Raw genomic sequence first — 23,243 nt, forward strand, 5'->3', positions numbered from 1 at the left:
CGGTATGGCACTGCGGTCAAGCCAGCCGTCTTTCACTTTTGCGTGGTCAAACCAGCCGCCCCTGTATTTTGAGTGCGCGATTAGTTACAGGTTTACGGTAATGCATTAAAACAACCCTGGGAAGCTGTTGTAATTGACTGAAGTGACTTTCGAATACATTTTCGAATACATAAGTACATACATACATAAGTAGTTTATGAAACTGCCAGTTTTGTACTTAGTACTTCTTAGAGTACTTGCAAACATAATATGAAGTAGCCTACTTTTACTGTGTACTTTTCAGTAATTTGAGTTTCAAAGTCCCCCCCAGAGAACAAGAATGAGCATTTTTGTCTAACTTTGGTGTGGGATAAAAAGCATTTCTTCCATAAGTAGTTTATGAAACTGGCAGTTTTATAAACTACTTATGGAAGAAATGCTTTTTATCCCACACCAAAGTTAGACAAAAATGCTCATTCTTGTTCTCTGGGGGGGGCTTTGAAACTCAAATTACTGAAAAGTACACAGTAAAAGTACTTCATATTTTGTTTGCAAGTACTCTAAGAAGTACTAAGTACAAAACTGGCAGTTTCATAAACTACTTATGGAAGAAATGCTTTTTATCCCACACCAAAGTTAGACAAAAATGCTCATTCTTGTTCTCTGGGGGGGACTTTGAAACTCAAATTACTGAAAAGTACACAGTAAAAGTACTTCATATTATGTTTGCAAGTAGTCTAAGAAGTACTAAGTACAAAACTGGCAGTTTCATAAACTACTTATGTATGTATGTACTTATGTATTCGAAAATGTATTCGAAAGTCACTTCAGTCAATTACAACAGCTTCCCAGGGCTGTTTTAATGCATTACCGTAAACCTGTAACTAATCGCGCACTCAAAATACAGGGGCGGCTGGTTTGACCACGCAAAAGTGAAAGACGGCTGGCTTGACCGCAGTAGTATGGCGCATAGTCCAGAATTATTTTGCAAGATATCACTCAGACTCAACAATCATATTTACAGACGGCTCCAAAGATCCAGAGACAGGGCGTGCAGGGGCAGCAGTTTATATCCCAGTGAGTAATACACATATAAAGAAAAGGGTAACAGACCATTTGTCAGTATACACAAAAGAGTTATTGGCATTGGTGTTGTCATTGAAATGGAGAGGGGAAAGAAATACATAATAGTGTAATTGCATCTGACAGCTTTTCAGCATTATCAAGTATACGATCAGGCAGATCTTCATTTAGAATGGACATAAGAAATGAAATATTTCTGATTTTATATCAAATGCAAATCAAAAGGCATAGCAACTCGTTTCATCTGGGTTCCTGCTCATGTTGGTGTGGAGGGTAATGAACAGAGGCCTGTACTACGAAGCTGGATTTTCCTAACCTGGATATGTTTGAGTTAGACGGTTGGCCTAATCCAAAACATACGCGCTGTCGCTAAACTGTACTACGACGCTGGTTATCAAGTGGATCGCTCAAGCCAGCCGTGTCCTATCTAGTTAGGTGCGCGTTCACATGAAAGGGGTGGTATCTGGAGCATTCGACCAATCACAAACATGGAGAAGTACTGACAGCGCAGCGTCATACTTCCCGAATGAAAAGTCAACTATAATATTAGTTAAATATGAAGAAGTTAAACTTTAAACATCCATGACTTAAACACTTTATCCAGGATAAAAGCCACATAGCTGCACCTGCAAGGTGAATACAGCTGGTAAAATAAAAAATGTTTGAATGCGTACATTAACAGGTTTATGATATCACTGCCCCGTCCAAGACACGAGTGGATCTGACTTTAATTACATTGACTCTAGTGTTTCGTCAACTTAATGTGTTGCTTAAAATAATACTTCTGCATACAGTATGTCACACTGTGAGTGTTGCACGGCCAGCTACGGCTCAGCTGACTCAGATAAGGAAACATATGATACATTATGATGTTATATGATGTGATATGAATGATAATGGGACACATCGACGTCTGCACTCACAGTGCCGCGGACTGTAGGCAACGTAATGTTACTTTGATCCGGTTACTTATGTTGTGGCAGATATTCAATTAAGCTTTCTTAACATAATAATATAATAGTTATAATAGTCAGATTGCTCTGAAGATGGGAGGTGATGTTCTATTCATTTTCACGTTCACACAGTCGGTGATTTTGGTCGGCCGTCTTTCCTGCAACGGCGGCTTAAACTGTATTTCCTCCGCACACTGAGCTCTGATTGGTCAGCAGGCGTGGTGCTTTCGCTGAGTTGATCTCTTATCCTGGAACCTATCCTGCTTCGGAGCAAAGACTAGGTTCCAAGCTAAGTCACCATGGAGATCTAGCCCGCTAAAAAGTGAACCAGCTTCGTAGTACCGGAAATCCCAGAAGTTATCTTGCTAAACGAAAATCCCCAGGTTGGCCGCACAGCATAAGTTACCATGGAGATCTAGCCCGCTAAAAAGAGAACCAGCGTCGTAGGACCAGAAACCCAGAGTTTTCCCTGAAGTTAGCCGGCTAAGCGAAAATCCTGCTTCGTAGTATACCCCCTAGGCCTCTGGTGGATAGTCTGGCTACAAAGACTCAGAATTATGAACATAGACTTAGAAGTTCCACTTAGCAAAGCGGAGGCTAAAACATTCATACAGAAATATGCACAAACAACATGTCAAGAACATTGGGACCTTAATGATACAGGAAGACATCTTTATCAAATTCAAAGGTATGTGGGGGATGGAAGGAAGGTGTGGTTTAAAATAAGGGAGGAAAATGTCATTTCTCGGATGAGAATAGGTCATACAGGTCTCAATCATACTTTAAGTATAATAGGAAAGCATCCAACCGGAAAGTGTATACACTGTAGCCAGCCAGAAACTGTTGAGCATGTTTTACTGCTTTGCAGGAAATATAGTAGGCTACTCAGAGAAATGTGCTTTTCCAGACACTGAAGAAAGCACAATTCCATGACTTGTCGCTATCAGGGCTGTTAGGGAAAACATCAGGCAATATGTATTGTGAGATTATTACGTTTCTAAGATAAATTGATCAATTTAAAATAATCTAGAGTTTTGGTTCTTTATTTTATTTAGTTTCTTTTGTTTATTGTTTTCTGCATAGTCTTTTGTCCACACTCCAGTTCAGTTGGTGGCGGTAATGCACCTACAAGTTGGTTTGCCAACCGCCAATAAACACTAAAGAAGAAGAAGAAAAAGAAGAAGTATACAGTAGGCCTACTCTAATAAGCTCCGAGGTGTTAAGGACTGGGACGGCTGTCTTTAAAGTGTGTATACCCGTCTGTGTGTGTGTGCAGTATGTCGGCCTGCAGGCTGATGAGAGCCATCTCAGTGCGGGAGTTCGGGGCCCCGTCAGTCCTCAGGCTGACCGAGCTGCCCGTCCCTCAGCCCGGACCCGGACAGGTGAGACAGCTGCAGGGGGAAACCCGGGGAAACACACCTGCACACACACACCTTATTCTGTAAAAGTAACATAATCTGCTTGAAACTACACTGTTGTTCTGGAGTTGATGAAACACTATCTGTATGCAAACAGACTCAACGTTACTGCTCAGCATGCTTCTGTTGGGTTTAAAGGTCCCATTGCATCACACAGTGCTTCCCCTTTACTCCACAAAATGTCAGAGGAAAATTGTGTACTTTTACTCCATTACATTTATTTAATACCGTTTCTTTGCAGATTTGGATTAATGATATATGGAACAATCTGCACAATGACTACGGTACTTTTACTTTTCGTACTCAAAGTAAGATTTTGACTGCAGGACTTTTATTCATAACAGAGTATTCCTGCTCTTTGGTAATTTTTTCTTTTTTTACTGAAGTACAAGATCTTCTCCCACCTCTGGCCATGTATGTGTTTCTGTGTGAATGCACTGCATTAATGCACACTGTAATGTATATCTGGTTTATGGTGCATTGCCTATACAATGACAAAAAGTCAACAAAGTGCACCGTCCATACAAACGTTTTTTGGTGGGGCTATGGAAATGGTGACCACCAAACCATAATAATAATTATGACTTCTGTTGATGTTAGAGGGGGGGGGGGAAATTGAGGCTTAAAAATATGAGATAATCCATAATCTTCAGTGTGGTTAGCTATGAATCTTCCAAAACTTCCAAATACCTTGTCCTGGACACAGTTTTACAGTATAAACTGTGCAACAGTACAGTAGGCCCACACAAACTGCAGAACACTGGTGCTTTGGGAACACTCAAATGATGTAATTCCCATTTAAAATCAGGAGGCTAAATACGGTGTGTGTGTGTGTGTGTGTGTGTGTGTGTGTGTGTGTGTGTGTGTGTGTGTGTGTGTGTGTGTGTGTGTGTGTGTGTGTGTGTGTGTGTGTGTGTGTGTGTGTGTGTGTGTGTGTGTGTGTGTGTGTGTGTTTCCGGAAACCCCGCCCACTGTTAGTGATACAGCCAATGTGTATAACTACTATAAAGCCAAATGTGAAACTGCCGACGGCTACTCCCCTGGCCACGCCCCCTTGGTAAAATTTCATTGACAGAATAGAGCCAGGCTATCTCCCAGATACCCACGACTTTACAACAGAGGAGGTGGATGCAGTTCTGGCTTCTCTTCCTAATAACAAGGCTAGTGGATCTGATGGGGTCATCTATGAGATGCTGAGAGCTACCAAGCCCACGTCAACACAGACACTCACACACATCTTCAATGCCTGCTTGATCAATGAGAAGGTGCCTGCTTCATGGAAAGGGGCCCTCATTCACAGGATACCAAAAAAGGAAAATGTCCCAGATGATCCTTCCACTTGGTGTGACATTTCACTATTGCCCCCTGTATACAAAGTCTTTATGAAGTGCCTACTCACCCGCATCTTACCCTGGCTGGTGGACACAGGGATTCTTTCCCCCCATCAGAAAGCATATATCATCATCATATATATGTGTGTGTGTGTGTGTGTGTGTGTGTGTGTGTGTGTGTGTGTGTGTGTGTGTGTGTGTGTGTGTGTGTGTGTGTGTGTGTGTGTGTGTGTGTGTGTGTGTGTGTGTGTGTGTGTGTGTGTGTGTGTGTGTGTGTGTGTGTGTGTGTGTGTGTGTGTGTGTGTGTGTGTGTGTGTGTGTGTGTGTGTGTCTTGCCAACCCTCAAAGTCTGAGAGGGTTTCATCCTCTTCTGGATGAATGGGCAAGAATTCCCATAGACACACTCAAACATCTTGTAGAAAGCCTTCACAGAAGAGTGGAAGCTGTTATAGCTGCAAAGGGGGGACCAACTTCATATTAATGCCTAAGAATGTGGAATAGGATGTCATAAAAGCTCCTGTAGGTGTAATGTGTGGGTTGCCCAATTATTTTGTCTATATAGTGTATGTATGTCTAAGATCTGTCACATGTTTTCAGCTGTTGTGTCTCTCCTCACTGTCTCTCTGCTGCAGGTGTTGATCCGTGTCCACGCCTGTGGAGTGAACCCTGTGGAAACCTACATCCGGGCAGGGACATACCCCCGTAAGCCCCCCCTGCCCTACACACCGGGGACAGACGTGGCCGGGGTGGTGGACAGTGTTGGAGAAGGAGTCACTGCAGTTAAGGTCTGTGTTAAAAACAGATTCAATGGTGGATACATTTCATATTTACTTCATTTTGTTTATTGATATTGCATCCTTAGCAAAATATAATGTAAATAAATACAATTATTTGAGTAGAAATGTTTAATAGATAATAAACTAGCTGAAAAAGATTTAGTCTAAAATAAAAGAAGAATGTATGGATGACAAATGAGTGTAAATAGTGTATGCACTAAAGAAAATGGGTGTAGGCCATAGACTATGATTAGGAAAGGAAAGTATTGCCTGCACACAAATGAATTAAAATATTTTTATCCAAGCTGGATCTGCTTCATGTGCTACAGTGTGTCAAACATGAACACATCATGGATGAGAACCACCTTCAAAGAGCTACAGCCCCACTCCATTAGCCCATGTTGGCTAATGCTAGATAGGACTGCTCATTATTTTATGAAAATAAATCGTTGCCCTATAAAATGTCTGTAAACAGTGAAAAATGCCCAACTCCAAGGGCATCTCCCAATGTCCAAGGTGATGTCATAAAATGTCTTGTTCCATCAGCCTTATCTCCAAATATATTATTTTCTGAATGATATAAAACGGAGTAAATCCGATCATCTATATTTTTAAGATGCTTAAAATAGTATTATGTCAATCAGAGCTTGGAGTGGTTTTGGACCAAAAGCATTTAAAGGTCGGTCATTGTGTTCTAACATTCGGTTAAAAGTGGGGTAGGTAATTCACTTCAGAAACACTTTTTGTTATATTCCATGGAATGCTCTTAACATCCCGATAGCAATGAATACATTAAATGCTTTGACAATAAATACATAAAAAAATGTCACCTATGGATGCCGTAGTACTGTAAAAAGCACGACCAATCATTTTAGCCGGCCCAGCTAAAGTAACTGGATGGCCTACCTGCCTGTCAGCCTTCCATCTGTGCACAAACTTATCTCGTGCCCTCATTAGTCATGTGCTCGTTCGTGTCTGTTGGAGGAGGGGCTTAGTAAGGAAGGGGCAGAATTTTTCCGGTTGTGTATTTTCAAATTCTAGCACACTCGAGCTGCCATGGTTTCTCCAAAATTACCTACCCCACCTTTAACCTAAAGAAAATGTGTTTGAATTGAAGGCTGAGGTAGGAGAGTTAAATGCTCCTGGTGGATGTACAGTGAATCCAAGTTCTGTGTGATGTGCAGGCAGGAGAGCGTGTGTTCACCACAGCCACAGAGTCTGGAGGCTATGCAGAGTTCAGTGTAGCAGCGGAGCAGTGTGTCCACAGACTGCCCGACGCGCTGCACTTCACCCAGGGTGCAGCCATCGGGGTCCCTTACTTCACCGCCTACAGAGCTCTGGTTCACAAGTAAGCCCTGCAGCGCTGTGGCCCTGGCTGCTGGGTCTGGCTCTCACCCTGCATCACTTTTAGCTGATGACATGTTCTTTTGAAGTCCTTCAACTGCATCGTTTCTACACATCTCCAACTTCCTTACCTTAGGTCATTTCTGTGAATTCACATATTTAATTTCAAATTGTTCATTTCCGTGATGTGATAAACTCTGAAACGTTTTCGGAAGTTTATAACTCTTTTTGACCCCATCTTTAAACCCTGATATTTCAAGATATATATGTTATGTTCTGTCAAATGTTAGCAGGAATATAAGTTGCCACACAATTATGATTGTTATGATAATCATGACATTAAAGGAGCCCTATTATTCTCATTTTCAGGTTCATATTTGTATAGGACTGAGGGGATACAGAGAGGAGGTCTGATTAAAGACTCCTGTGGAACTACACTTTTATTTCATAGACGTTAGGACTGCAGGATTTGGAAACAATTACACATTTTGATTATTTTAAAGGGGGCCTATTCTGCAAATTTTGCTGCATACTTTGACAGTTTGATCAGAATTCCAAACAGAGATTAACAGTGTGTTGAAGACTATTGGGAGCACTTGGGGGACGCAGAGCAGCAGGCGATCAGTCCCATGCACTTCTGTCAGGATATACACACCAGCTAGTATGAAACAAAGGATTTTGATAAGGTTACTAAATATATCTTTATGAAGCGGACTAAAGCTTTTTGGTTTTAACCTTTGTGTGGGTCTATTTGAAATGAATGAAATGTCATGTCTCTAACTGCTGTGCTGTGTGTTGCAGAGCTCACACTCAACCTGGAGAGACCGTCCTCATCCACGGAGCCAGTGGGGGGGTACGATGGTTTCTTTCCTTTAACTTTTCTTCATTTAGCTTTTTTTTCAAACTGATTTTTAATTTGTTAACACATTACAAAGAAAACAAAACAAACAAAATAAAGGTCACCAGAGGCAATGCAGCACTTCAATATGTCCTCAGCAATTAGACCTGTGTTATGATAGAAATGTACCGGGGGCAAAACGCAACATCTTGCAAGAAACAGCGTCTGAGGCAGAGTTCCCGTTAGAATATTTTTTCGCCGGTCCGTTAAAGTTTAAATCTTCCGGACTAAATGAGAAAAGTGCCGGTCAAAGGTCTTCTTTGTTATTTATTGTGCTTTAAAACAAATTGATATGATTCGATATTAAACAAACTAATTATAGTAGATGAACTATTCAAAAGTGTACAGTAACTTACACACGGGAATAATAAACGGAGCGCTCTCTCCCTCTCCTGACAGCCCGTCAGTATCATGCAGCTCGCGGACCAGTAATGAGTGACCCGACAGTAAAACTAAACACATCTATAACTAGTTACGGTAGTTTGAGAGGTAATTAAAATAGCTACATGTGATATTCTAACCTGAAGTGTGTGTTTTGTTCCGCTCACCGCTGCATGTGATCATGCAGAGCTGCGTGTCGATCGTCAGCAGCAGCTGATCTCTCTCTCCCGTCAGATTAGACTTTACTCGCGTTTACGTCCATATCGATCAGATCCAGCTAGTTCTAGCTAATGATAGGACTACCTGCTTATTAAAAGACACTAGAAATACTTTATTACTTATCGGATCTGCACAAACAAGATATCAGATTTAAAGCTGAGATTCCACAGATTCTAGAGGTATCGCGGTAGCAAAGGCAAACCCAGACAACACACCACGTAGCTTTACTGAACCAAAACGGCAAATATGTCTTACCTTTGCTGTTTTTCTGATCAAAAGTTGTGTTCAATGGCATTAAAACGTTAAAAACGCTGCTGAAGGTTAATCCAATGTGTTTGTGTCCCTTTGAAATGATTACTGATAATCCATCATAACATTTATGTCATCAAGAGTAGTTTTCATATACTCAAGTTGTAAAAAAAATCAGGGGGGATGGTGGATTTTATCATATGGGGACATCATTTTTGCTGATAACGCGCAGAGGGTGGGAGACCAACCAGCATAAAGATAATGATTATACTCCTAAAACAACATGCATGTTATGGATGTTCAGATACTCCTGTCATTGCTCTTGACCAAGGTACCTCAGAATTGGAGTCGGTCCCCGGGCTGCCATGGCACCACTTACATTTAGGGTCAAATGCAGAGGACAATTAGTGCAAAATCTTTTTTTTAACTTTAATTTAAAGGAGGGGGAGGGGATCAAAAAATGTTGTTAGAATGGAAGTCTATGGTACAAATCTTGTAGGTTAACAGTCCCAGTGTACCTTTTTGTTCAATCTGACATTATACAAAAAGTTAAAATGCACCAAAATCAATCTTTTCATTTATTATTCAGATGGATCAGCTGATGATACTAATAATAAAGTCAAATTAGTTTTTAGAACATTGAATAATAGTGTATTTTTTCAAAAAAGCATTTACTGGTATACGATCAAAACTGGTATCTAAAGGGTTACATTTGTATCTTGATTAATTAAATCATTATGTAAATTAAACACGTCATGAAAAAATATTTGAAAAATATTTTTCCGTCATCATTTTATTGCAGTTCAAAACAAATCTTTTATGTTAACATTCCCAATGTTACTTTTTTTAACAGGGCATTAAAACCTGTTGAACCCCATCGACCCGCCCCCGGCGGAAAAACGCATAATCTGCAGGAAACAGCGTCTGAGGGCTTCTTAATGTTTAATAAACTATGAATGTTTTATATCCACGTAACGGGAAGAAATTCAGCTAACTGATCATTATTTTATTTTTTTGCGTGTGACCACAAAAAAACACAAAGCTAACGCTGAGCCTCGGAGCCACGAGTGAAAAAATGGTTGCACAGAAACGTACTCATAACACCTTTATTACTTATTATAGCTGCACATCCAACATATCGAATAGCATCGTGAGAAGACACAGAATCGATAGGTATCTAGATCATCACTCCATGATAAGAATTTGTGACTTTATAAACAAAAACAGACATCACAACAGACGGCACTAGGTAGCAAACACGGCATTATGGCTTACCTTCGTCGTTGTCTGATCAAAAGTTGTCTTCAATGGCATTAAAACGATAAAAACACTGCTGAAGGTTAATCCATAGGTTAATCCAATCCAAGTCTGTGTCACTTTGAAATGATTTCTGATAATCCATCAGCAATAAATCTACTTTTAAGTTTTCAGATTTCAGAGCGTGAGACAGGTTTCGCTTCAGGCAAACTGCATGCGCCTAGCCCCCACTTCACAATGGTAACGTTGGTGTGTATGTGGAAATTTCCCTTCGATTATAGTGGCTCTAACGGTTAAAAAGAGATGTCAATCACCAAAATCGACCCATGGGTTCCAGAGAAATGGCAAAAACACCCATTTCCACCCAAATCACCCCAGAGGTGGAGTTTGTTTTGCTAAACCTCTCAGAAGGTCAAATGTCACTTGTTTTGCATCAATATGGATACAGGGTACTTATTATATGTTGTACTTTGGATTCCTAAAACTTTTAGTCTACCATCCCATCATTCAAGGGTAGTTTTCACTATAAGTAAAAAATAATCTTTGGACGGACACTATAATTTACAGTTTTTTATTATGTTCAATCTGAATTTTCTTTAAAATAAAAAACATCTATATTGATTTTGACTTTTCTACATCCAACTCACAGGTGTATCATTGCTTTGAGAAAATACATTATTAATTTACCCCTACCCTAGTCATTTATTCTGGGCATGTCATTTTCGAGCCTGAAACCTGAAAAACAGGCGTGGGGTTTAACAGGTTAAAGCTTATGCAGACTATTGTAAAAAAAAAAAAAATGGCTTGACCGATTTGGACAATTGTGGAATGGTTTTGGGGGTTATTGGGGATGCTGAATGCATTTCAAAATTCAGTATCAAAAATTGCAGTTTTAACCAGAAAGTGTCCATGTTTTTATTAATTTCATATAACCAATAGTTTCAACATCTACTCATGGTAGTCAAAATCAGCCCACCCGGAATACAAATATGGCCCCTTTCTGACTTGAACTGCCATTTTTTATCCTCAACAACCCCGACAATATCTCCAAAACTGTCCAAATCGGTCAAGCCATATTTGACTTTTTGGTCTGCATAAGCTTTAATGCTTATTAACGCAACTTATGCTAACTTTGCAAATTGCCCAACATATGCAAGTTATCATCCAGCTATTTCTATGTGATGGGGAACCCTACTATACATTTCTATCATAAGACTTTGGGCTACTCCAGATTTCTGGATTCACTATGATGACAACTAGACTGTTACACGTGTAGAGTATGTTAAGCAGGTCAATCAATCAATCAATCAATCAATCAATGTTTATTTGTATAGCCCAATATCACAAATGTTACATTTGTCTCAGTGGACTTCACAGTTTGTACAGAATATCAGTATGACAATAGGACACCCTCTGTCCTTAGACCCTCACATCGTACAAGGAAAAACTTCCAGGTCAATCCCACTTAGGAAATAAGCAAGAAGTTACAGACTCCTTGCACCAGACAGTTTTCCATGGATTATGAAAGATCCCTCTTAATGTGTAAATCCCATTTGGACGAGTACTTTTCTAATTTAACACAGAATCTCAAAGGAACAGTCTCCCATGTGAAACAAGTCATTTACAATTTTGTGTGTGTGTGTGTGTGTGTGTGTGTGTGTGTGTGTGTGTGTGTGTGTGTGTGTGTGTGTGTGTGTGTGTGTGTGTGTGTGTGTGTGTGTGTGTGTGTGTGTGTGTGTGTGTGTGTGTGTGTGTGTGTGTGTGTGTGTGTGTGTGTGTGTGTGTGTGTGTGTGTGTGTGTGTGTGTGTGTGTGTGTGTGTGTGTGTGTGTGTGTGTGTGTGTGTAGGTTGGCGTGGCAGCGTGCCAGCTGTCGCGGGCTCTGGGTCTCAGGGTGTTGGGGACGGCAGGGACCCCAGATGGGATGAAGCTGGCCCTCAACAACGGCGCTCACCTGGCCTTTAATCACAGAGAGGAGGGCTACACACACAAGATCATGGTACACACACACACACACACACATACACACACACACATGCCTAGGAACACAAAAAGGATGGGAAGCTCTTAATGTTCTTGGGCCAGCTATTTATCAGATTTGCTTTTAACCTAGGAGCCCTTTAGAACAAGTGGTGCTCACTGCAGAGCCATAATCTCGGCTCTGCAGTGAGCACCCTCTCCTCTAGAACCCTCAGGTGTCTTTTAATCATACCAGAGGTCAAAGAAAGACCCACGGTGAGGCGTCTCTTCATTATCACGGCCCGCCACTGTGGAACAGCCTCCCACAGGACCTGGACACAGGAGGGCTGCGGGAGCAAACTCAAGAGCCAGCTTTTTAATTTGGCTTTAAACTGAATTTTATTTTATTCTTATTTGATTGTAATGTTATTCCTTTTTATTATTTTTATTTGGTTGTATTATTATTGTATTCCTGTTTTATTCAGTCCTGCGTTGGTACTAGTGTTCTTTTAATCACAAAGCTATGTGTTACTCTGGTTATGGGGAGATATTATTGTTTTGTTTTTTTGTAAAGTGTGTATGTGTTTGGTTTGTAGAGCACTTTGAGTTACCTTTGTGTAGGATAAGTGCGATATAAATAAAGTTTTGATTTGTGTGTGTATGTTGCAGGAAGCCACAGAGGGCCGAGGCGTGGATGTGATATTAGAGATGCTGTCCAATGTGAACCTCAGTAAAGACCTGCAGATGATGGCCTATGGAGGGCGAGTCACTGTGAGTAGGTCTGCACCATGGCTCTAAAGAGAGAACTGGGTAAAGCGATGGAGGCGGGGCCTCGTTCATTCATGAGAGCTGCTCAGTGGCCATGAAGCCAAAATGGCCTGCCGCTCACGAGAGCTAAGCGTCACTAATGACCCGTAATGCTGCCTCTCCAGTGCAGAAGTGCCAGTATGTGCGCTATAGGGCTGCCCCCAATTAGTCGACTAAATGTTAGTCGGCGGAAAAAGTATTTGTCGACAACATTTTCATTGGTCAATTAGTTAAACCTTTTTTTTTTTTTAAAAAGCTCCATCCTTGCGCTGCATGTGCTATGAGCGTCAGCTGGAAACCCCCTCACACTTCATTCAGAGCTGTGCCTGGTCATTAAGTTAATTTGGTGTTGGGCAGGAAATCCAAAGTGTGGATCCTTCTGAGCGAGTAAAGGACGTGCAGACTACGACAGCAAAAAGTAGAGCTAGAGCCAAATGTTCCGTGTGTGTCCTCGCTGCTTGTTCACACACACAATAAGAATCCTTACCGGAGCTTCTGCTGTTCACTCCGCTGTGTCCGTGCGCCGTGACTCTCATGCGCTCTCTACATTTAATTTATATTTCAAAGTTCATTATTACAGTTTTATTTTATATTTCATGTGAAGCACAACGTACCATGATGTTATAATAACAACGCTCTTTGTCAGCCTGAAACCAAAACGATTTTGGGAGGGGAAAAAAGAATTAAAAAATATATTTATATTTAGAATCATAATATATCATGAACGTGCGACGATTAGTCGACTAATCGCCTTAATTGACGACTATTCGTCAACTACAAAAATCTTTAGTCGGGGGCAGCCCTAGTGTGCTCAGAGCATGCGCACTGGAGTTTCCCTTAAGCCTCGCCTCCGGTCTCCCGCTCTCTGTCAGTCAGATGAATGGAGAGAGAATTCCTCTGGATTCTGCTTTTAGCACGTTTGACACATTTTAAACTCTAATGATTGAAATAAGGGCAATACAACTGTTCGTACAGGCTAGTTTGTTTAGTTAAAAAACAATATCCGCAGATTTAGAGACGTCTCTTTCCCAATGTAAGTCAATCAGAAAAAGTAGAAGATAGTAAGAATCAAGGAATGGTCATAAATTCCCTTTTTTATGTATTATGTATTGATTGTAGCCTATAGCTATTGCTTGTTTTTTCACTATACAGGATGCACGTTAGTGTCAAACAGCTGAGTTAGTGAGCACTGCAAACTGGATTTTCCAGTTTCTGAGTTTCATAGGGATTTTCAAACTGTCCAGTGTTAGTACAGCTACTGTACTGTCATGTAGTTTGTTCCGGTGTGTCTCAAACTTCATCTGTTTTCCTCTTTTGTTTTAGGTGATTGGCTGCAGAGGCTCCATAGAGATCAACCCCAGAGACACCATGGCTAAAGAGAGCTGCATCATGGGAGTGGCTCTTTTCTTCGCTACACCGGTACAGAGCAGTGACATCACACAGCCATGTTTTAAAACTCATGTCCACTGCAAGCTACAGCTATAGTCCCCCATGGAACAGCTGTTTGAGTTCTACATAATCATGATTTGGAGACATGTTGCTGAGCCCGATGAAAGGATCCGAGCTTTGTTTTGGGTTGAACATGATGTCACACCTGATCACAGCTGTGACCTTACATGGGACTACTAAGAATCCTGCTTACAGTATATAGACTGCTTTCTATTTACAGCTGAGAACCAAAATACCTTTTACCAAACGTAGGTTAAAACGAGCAGAACCGTGCAGTAGAAATTAGTAAACATTTCGGAGCCTATTGATGGTATCTGGACTGTTTGAAAAAAGGAATATATAATGACATGTTTAAACACCAGTACAGGTTAGAAGTGTCCCCTTTAGGTATCGGCTCAGCTAACTCAAAAACCTTTCACTGAATGTCAGTGCAATGGAACTGACATTCAGTTATTGGTTTAAATGTACAGTTAAAGACAACATGACAACAAAAACGTATTCTGAAAACCCGACCAATGCACAGCAACAAAAAGTAAAGTAATACGAGTAAAATAATACATCAACAATATCCAAGCAAGCAACAAAACTCAGCCAAGCAATCTTGATTCTGTTTAGTTTGACACTTGGTGACCTGCAGGCAGCTAGCAGCATTAGGATATACATGTAGTACAGCATACATGACGCAGGTACACGTTAGTAACATGCTGATAGGACACAGCATACATCAGACATGCAGCACAGAGTGGAAACTATTAAAGATTGCAAATTGTTCTAACATTCCTTTATATATTTCATCATTTCCAAATGAATGCTGCCTCCTGCCTTGCTCCGTTGAAATACCTTCGTAGGATACCAGTAGTTGCTTCCTGCTGACTGCCAGCGTTGGCACAGCTCCGAGGATCATGGGAAACGAGCTGAGTTCTCATTGGTCCCTCTTCTTTAGAGAGGACCAGGACAAAATTAAAATAGGCGCTCAATGACTAAATTATAATGATCACGCCACCAAATGCAGATTCAAACTAAATCCTGTTTTGAAGATGTGAAAAGAAGAGAGTACAGGTATGTGTGTTAGAAATGTTAGGAGTAAAAGTCAAAAGTTATAAATATATTGTGGAGTAAAGTACTGATACCAGAAAAATCTACTTAAGTAAATTCCCACCTCTGTTTCTATCCTACTCGCACCTGAGAGGCTGTCACACGGTTTATTGGAACATGTCTGATGTACTTCCTGTTTCAGGCGGAGAGCCGGCAGTGTGCGGCGCTGCTGTTGGCGGGGGGGGAGGCTGGCTGGCTGCGGCCCGTCGTCGGCTCTCAGGTCCCGCTGGACCAGGCCCCCCAGGCCCACCATGATATCATCCAGTGTCCCGGGGCTACTGGGAAGATCGTCCTGACCATGTGATGAGGAGACCACCATAAAGGGGAGGGGCTTACTACATCAATGATATTATCCGGTTACATTACGCTTAAAATAATGACTGGAGATCACCTTTTGAAATGAGAACTAATGTCCTCATTTATCATTACTGCATCTTAGTAAATCATGAGCACTAGAATGTGTGGAGGATCGCTGTTTAACTTTTTAATACATCAGTTAATCATTAATGATAACATGACCTAAGAATCAACATTTCATCAGAAATGTGACTATATAATATAACAATGAGGTTTGAAAGAGTTGAGAAGATGGACACTATGAATATATTTTTTCATGAATAGTTTGACAAATGAAGTGATGAGTAAAACACATTTCTCTATTTGCTGATGTGAAAAAACAATATTTTACCAGTGGTGTAAAGTAAAGTGAAAATAAAGTATTTTTACACGGTAGTATTTTCTACTTTTACTTCAGTGAAATATCTGAGTACTTCCACCATTGAAATGTCGGAAGATGACATGGGAAGGAGCAAAGTGAACGGCTCATTTCAAACAGCACCTGTGCATCTCAGGTGACAGCCGGCTCTACTGAGCATGCTCAGAGACACACAGGTAACCTACACACACACAGTCACACAGTATCTGCTCTGCACTGCAGCAACATGACTGAGAGCTACACATCAGGGCTGTGTATTAATATGTCAGTGGATCGTACCATGTCATCAGCAGGGTTCGGACCTTCTGATCAACAGGTGAACAGCTTGTTTCAATGATCTGAAACAAATGACTGTTTGTTTAGTTGAAGTGTATCTTCAGAAAGGTAGAAGAGGATCAATATCTGTGCATGGCAGGATAACAGCTCTCTGTGTGTTTGTCAATCAGCTGTGAGTATACATAACATATCAGAATCAGAAACAGGTTTATTGCCAGGTATGGTTCGCACATACTAGGAATTTGACTTGATGTCATGGTGCATACATAAAATATAAAAAACAAGAAATCTAATATAAAACCACAAATATTTTACACCATAATAAAATACAATTAAATAGCAATACAAATGTAATAAAGCAGTAATTTACATGGAAATAGAATGCTATGAATGAATTTTAGAATATAAACTATGAAATGTGAAATAAGAATATGTGCAGAAAGGAGTATGAACATTGTGTGCATTAATGTAATGCATATAGTCTATGATGTGGCAGAGGTAAAGTGTCAGTGGGGGGCCGGGCCTTGATTAAGAGGCCGGCAGAGGAGGGGAAGAAACTGTTCAGGTATATATATAAGTATGTTTGCTCTTCTATTGAAGTATTTGAACCGTCTCATGAAAATATTTAGTCAACGCTGGGAACCACTGAACAAGAAGCTTCAAGGAATTTGATTCACAAATTGAGGTTAAAGTTCCTAATAGGTTCATTACTTGATTTGATATGTATTTTAAATCTAACACCAAAAGAGAAATGTGATGTGTAACTGGTAAGGGCCTCGAACGTGCTTCAGTGAAAGACAGGCTGATGAAATGGTTTTGGTTCATCAGTAGTGGTCCGGGGACACATAGAGGCCTCTGTTGGAGCTCCAGAGGGCCAGAGCTAGAAGAGTAAATCAATGTTCTTTTTCTCCAATTTTTCTCCAATCTTAAAAATATAAAATAAACATCCATATGACAGACATCACAATCTGTTTCAAACGTTTTTTTGGGAAGCATCATACTTTTAAACATAACCCATTTTTGCATTGGTATGTTACTTTTGAATAAAAACGACAAAATAGTCAGAGACACAAAAGCTCTTATAATAATAATAATAATAATATATATATATATATATATCTATATATATATAACAAATAAATAAAAAATAAACCAAATTATTTGTGAATTATTTTTTAAAACAGGTAAAAAACGACAGACATCATAATGTTTTCATCGCTGTTACTGTTTCCAAAGATCTGATAAGGTGTGTGTTGATCACACATATACTGACAGTGTACAGGTTACATTTATTTCATTTAATCGTTTATTTGAAGAGAGACAATGCATATTGATGAACATTTAAAACAAATAATGCTTTAAAACGTAAACATGCCGGATTTGAGCTTTGAGCTAATTTCCATCCAAAGTCTCTCACATACAACATTTAAGAACCTGACATTTATATACAGAGCAAAAATAATACATAATATGCAGAAAGAGCATGAGCAGAATATACAAGTATTTACGGCAGTACAATGTAGCAGCTACGACATATTAAGTGCAGGAGAAGATAGAAGAGCTACATAAAGTGCAAGAGGAGATACCCCTGTGTTTAAGTGAATTTAGAGGTGATTACACGTCTGTTTGTTTCTCAACCGTTCTTTGAGTTGACCTTTAAAACTGTTCAGAGCGGGACAATGAAGGCTGGATAATCAGCTCACGCATCATATAGGTGTAAGCAGGGGTAAAGTGCTATTTTTATAAGTGGATGGTGGACCTAACATCCTCTAGGGGGTTCTGGGGGCATGGTCCCACTCCCCTTTTAAAATGTATTCTTGTTTTACTGTCATAATATAGTATTTCATACCTGTTTTTGATTTATTCTCTTATTTTTGTATACCTATAATGATCATGGTGTGCCTCGGAAATAATTGTTTACATTAATCGTGACCAGACCGTTTGAGACCCATTGAGATAACTTAGACTAAAGTTAGGACTCCTCCACCTTATTGTTGAAAAAGCTCCTTAAACCCGTTAGCGTAGCTCGCTAGCACCAGAAGCTAACAACAACGATCTCCGGTACCGGTGCGCTCTCTCTCTCTCTCTCTCTCTCTCTCTCTCTCTCTCTCGCTCGCGCACGCACACAAAATGGCTCGTTCCACACACACACAGAGCCGAGCTTGAATGAAACACAGAAACCCAGACGTACTTGTACTGTAGCATATTATTTTTTGATAAATAATCTTTCAAATTATGAAAAATAATTTTGTCATAACAATTTTTCCTCCTGGTCTCTTGCGCCCCCCTGTCATGCCTCTGCGCCCCCCACTTTGAGAAACACTGCAGTAGAGACACAGAATACAATTGTGAATCCTGAACATTAGCATAATCCTGTTTTTCAGGTCTCAGGTTCGAAAATGATATTTCCAGAACAAATGACCATAACTACACTTCTAAAAGGGGAAAATGAATAATCTTTTTTCTCAAAGTAATGATAAACCTGTGAGTTGGATGTAGAAAAGTCAGAATCAATTTAGATGTTTTTTATCTATCTGAACGCTCTCAGTTTGTACGTGTCAACGATGAATCTTCCACGCAAACCAAAGTTAGCCATGGAGTGCCACAGGGGTCAGTGCTCGGACCTATTTTGTTCACATTATATATACTTCCGTTATATTATAAGGAATCATTCTGTAAACTTTCATTGTTACGCGGATGATACTCAACTATATTTATCAATCAAGCCTGATGAAATTAATCATCTAAATACAATTCAAGACTGCCTCAAGGACTTAAAAACGTGGATGACCTTACATTTTTTGATGTTAAACACGACCAAAACTGAAAATATTGTACTTGGCCCAAAGAATCTACGAAACAAATTATCTAAAGATATACTAACTATGGATGGCATTAATTTGGCCTCCAGTGAGACTGTAAGGAATCTTGGTGTTATATTTGATCAGGATTTATCCTTTAACTCCCACATAAAATCAATTTCAAGGACCGCCTACTTCCATCTACGTAACATTGCAAAAATCAGGCATATCTTGCCTCAAAACGATGCAGAGAAACTAGTCCTAGCATTTGTTACTTCAAGGCTGGATTATTATAACTCCTTATTATCAGGGTGTACCAAGAAGTCAGTCAAGTTGCTTCAGCTGATTCAAAATGCTGCAGCTCGTGTACTAACCAGAGTTAGGAAAAGGGACCACATTACTCCTGTTCTGGCTGCCTTACACTGGCTCCCTATAGAACACAGGATAGAATTTAAAATTCTTCTTCTCGCCTACAAAGCCCTTAATGGGCAGGCGCCATCTTACCTTAAATAACTCATTATACCCTACTGTCCTACTAGGGCATTGCGTTCCAAGAATGCAGGGTTGTTGGTTGTTCCTAGAGTCTCTAAAAGTACAATGGGAGCCAGAGCCGTTTCTTATCAAGCTCCACTTTTGTGGAATCAGCTTCCAGTTTGTGTTCGGAAGGCAGACACCCTATCCGTTTTTAAGAGTGCGCTTAAGACCTTCCTTTTTGATAAAGCTTATAGTTAGGGCTGATTAGATCCAGCCCCTAGTTTTGCTGCTATAGGCTTAGTTTGTCGGGGGACATCTTACTTCTTCCTTCTCTCTGTCTGTACCTATGTGCCCTCATGTTCCGATTAACCCAGCTTCCCCAAATTTCTTTCTTTTTGGTGTCTATATACGCCGGGATCCGGAGTCATGGATGATCCTGCTGTCCTGTGTCATGGATCGCGAGCCCTGGATCTTGAGTCGTGGCTGTGGTCCTGGATCATAAGTCCTGGATGGATATACTCGTGGATTCATCTTCCTATTATACACACATGCATTTCCAAACATTTGGACTACCTATGTTGCAAATTTATTTTATTTTCAATTTACACACGGCATCTATTGCACGTCTGTCCGTCCTGGGAGAGGGATCCCTCCTCTGTTGCTCTCCCTGAGGTTTCTCCCATGTTCCCCTTTAAACTGTGGGGTTTTCTCTGGAAGTGTTTCCTTGTACGATGTGAGGGTCTAAGGACAGAGGGTGTCGTATTGTCATACTGATATTCTGTACAAACTGTGAAGTCCACTGAGACAAATGTAACATTTGTGATATTGGGCTATATAAATAAACATTGATTGATTGATTGATTGATTGATTGATTGTTTGATTGATTGATTGATTGATTGATTGATTGATATTTTAAAGAAAATTCAGATTGAACATAGAAAACTATTCTTTTTTACTTATAGTGAAAACCACCCTTGGATGATGTTAGTAGACTAAAAGCTTTAGGAATCCAAAGAACAACATATAATAAGTACCCTGTATCAATATTGATGCAAAACAAGTGACATTTTACCTTTTTAGAGAGGTTTAGCAAAAACAACTCCACCTCTCGGGTCGTTTGGGTGGAAATGGGCGTATTTGCCGTTTCTCTGGAACCTATTGGTCGATTGTGATGATTGACATCTCTTTTGAACCGTTAGAGCCAATAGAATCAAAGGGGAATTTCAACATACACACACACGTTACCATTGAGAAGTGCGGGGCGGGGGGGGGCTATGCGCAGGCAGTTTGCCCAAAGTGAAACCCATTTTACGCTCTGAAATCTGAAAACTTAAAACTAGGTTTATTGCTGATGGATTATCAGAAATAATTTTAAAGTGACACAGACATATTGGATATTGGATTGGATATATGGATTAACCTTCAGCAGCGTTTTTATCGTTGTAATGCCATTGAAGACAACTTTTTATCAGACAACAACAAAGGTATTGCCATGTTTGCTACCTAATGCCACGTGTTGTGATGTCTGTTTTTGTTTCTCATGTCGCGAGTTTTGATCATGGAGTGATGATACAGATACCTATCGAATCTGTGTAATCTCACAATGCTAATCAATGGATGTGCATTTTGGATAAGTAATAAGGGTTTTATACCGTGAGTTCTGTGCTAACGCCGTTAGCATTTTTTCGCTCAGGGCTAATTCAGAGGCTCAGCGTTAGTCTTGTGTTTTTTTCTTTTGCTAAAAATGGTTCATATCATCAGAGTTTCTTCCCTTTACATGGATATTAAACATTCATAGTTTATTCAATCTTAAGAAGCCTCAGACACTGTTGCTTGCAGATGTTGTGGTTTCGGGCCCCTTTGGCATGTCCGTGGGGCTCAACAGGATAATAGGGCCCCTTTAACCTGTTAAGCACGAGAGACCCCGGTACCGGGGCCCTCCCGCAACATCTTGCAGGAAACAGTGTCTGAGGGCATGTTCATTTAATAAACTATGAATGTTTTATATCCATGTAATGGGAAGAAAGTCATCTAACTGATCATTTTAATATTTTAATAATAAACAATGCTAACGCTGAGCCTCTGAATTAGCAACGAGCGAAAAATGCTAACAGATTACTGCACCGACATTCACTCACAAAACCTTATTATTTATCTTTGCAGCACATCCACACATCATTTCACATCGTGAGATGACACAGAATCGATGGGTGCAGACATTATCACTCAATGATACGAACTCGCGACTTTATAAACAAAAACAGACATCAAAACATGTGGCGCTAGGTAGCTAAAAACGCTAACATGGCTCACTTGTGTCGTAGTCTGGTCAAAAGTGGTCTTCAATGGCATTAAAACGATAAAAATGCTGCTGAAGTTAATCCAAAGGTTAATACAATGTGTCTGTGTCCCTTTGATATGATTTCTGATAATCCATGAGCAATAAACCTGCTTTTCCGTTTCTAGATGTCAGAGCTAGAAATAGCTTCACTCTGGTGCAAAACTGCGCAAAGCCCCCACCTTTTTATTTTAGCATGTGTGTGAGTGGGGAGATTCCCCTTCGATTATATTGGCTCTAACGGTCAGAAAGAGATGTCAATCACCAAAATCGACCAATGGGTTCCAGAGAAACGGTAAAACCCCCATTTCCACCTAAATCACCTCAGAGGTGGAGTTGTTTTTGCTAAACCTCTCTAAAAAGCTCAAATGTCACTTGTTTTGCATCAATCTTGATACAGGGTACTTATTATATGTTGTTCTATGGATTCCTAAAGCTTTTAATCTACCTTACCATCATCCAAGGGTGGTTTTCACTATGAGTAAAAAATAATCGTTGGACGGACACTTTAATGTACAGTTTTTTGCTATGTTCAATCTGAATTTTCTTTAAAATAAAAAACATCTATATTGATTCTGACTTTTCTACATCCAACTCACAGGTTTATCATTACTTTGAGAAAAAAGATTATTAATGTAACCCTTTTAGAAGGGAAGATATGGTCATTTGTTCTGGGAATGTTTTTTTCGAGCCTGAGACCTGAAAAACAGGCTCAGGGCTAAACAGGTTAAAACCAGTGTTTAAGCCAACTCAGGTCATGGGATGGTTTGAACACATACATTTTAATATCCCTTGAATCTGTCACAAAAGTAGTAAATTCCATATATTTATTTAAAAGTAATGAAAATCGCCAGCTTGCCCCTCTAACATCCTGTGCATGAGCCTGGTCAATAAAGTACCAGAGAACAAGGATAGGGATTTCAATAAAACAAGGTAGAACCGGTTCCTGTTGCAGCAAAATATGGAGAAAAGGCTCAGTACCTATAATCAGAGCCGAGTCAGTCCGCATGGCATTGACTAAAGGTTGACCTGAACCCACTGACCCAGACTGGTCTACAGCAGAGGAAGAAGACAGAGAAGATATTTAAAAAAAGGACACCAAGAAAGAGAAAAAGAAGATGTCAAAGAGTGAGAAAGAAATGTAGACATGATATGAAGGAGAGTAAAGAGACATGAGGGAACATTAAGGAATACATGGATCAGAACAGAAAAAGGAAACAGATAAAGCATCATCATTCAAAGTAGATGACTGGAGGAGAACCAGCACAGAGGAAACAGTAACCCCAAGAGAAAGCTCTCCCCTCGGAGCAAATAATGAAAGCATTGATGTCTCTGTCATAACTGTGGGATTATTGAGCAGGAAATATTTTACAGCTGAAGACTTTTTTCAAATGTAGAGCAAGTTGCAAGCGAGGCTCCGTTTGTAAATGAGGAAACAGTTC

General features: G+C 40.1%; 1 protein-coding gene across 1 annotated transcript; it reads left to right on the forward strand.

The window, feature by feature from the left end:
• The first annotated feature begins 3,159 nt into the window (after positions 1 to 3,159).
• On the forward strand, positions 3,160 to 15,928 carry cryz (crystallin, zeta (quinone reductase)). The gene is made up of 8 exons (XM_079651412.1): positions 3,160 to 3,397; positions 5,397 to 5,549; positions 6,725 to 6,888; positions 7,686 to 7,737; positions 11,736 to 11,885; positions 12,515 to 12,616; positions 13,976 to 14,071; positions 15,339 to 15,928. The coding sequence occupies exons 1-8, from the start codon at positions 3,293 to 3,295 to the stop codon at positions 15,498 to 15,500; spliced, it is 984 nt and encodes a 327-aa protein (XP_079507538.1). The 5' UTR covers positions 3,160 to 3,292; the 3' UTR covers positions 15,501 to 15,928.
• The last annotated feature ends 7,315 nt before the right edge of the window (positions 15,929 to 23,243 follow it).

This window comes from Notothenia rossii, assembly GCF_949606895.1.
Source record: "Notothenia rossii genome assembly, chromosome: 9".
Lineage (NCBI taxonomy): Eukaryota > Metazoa > Chordata > Actinopteri > Perciformes > Nototheniidae > Notothenia > Notothenia rossii.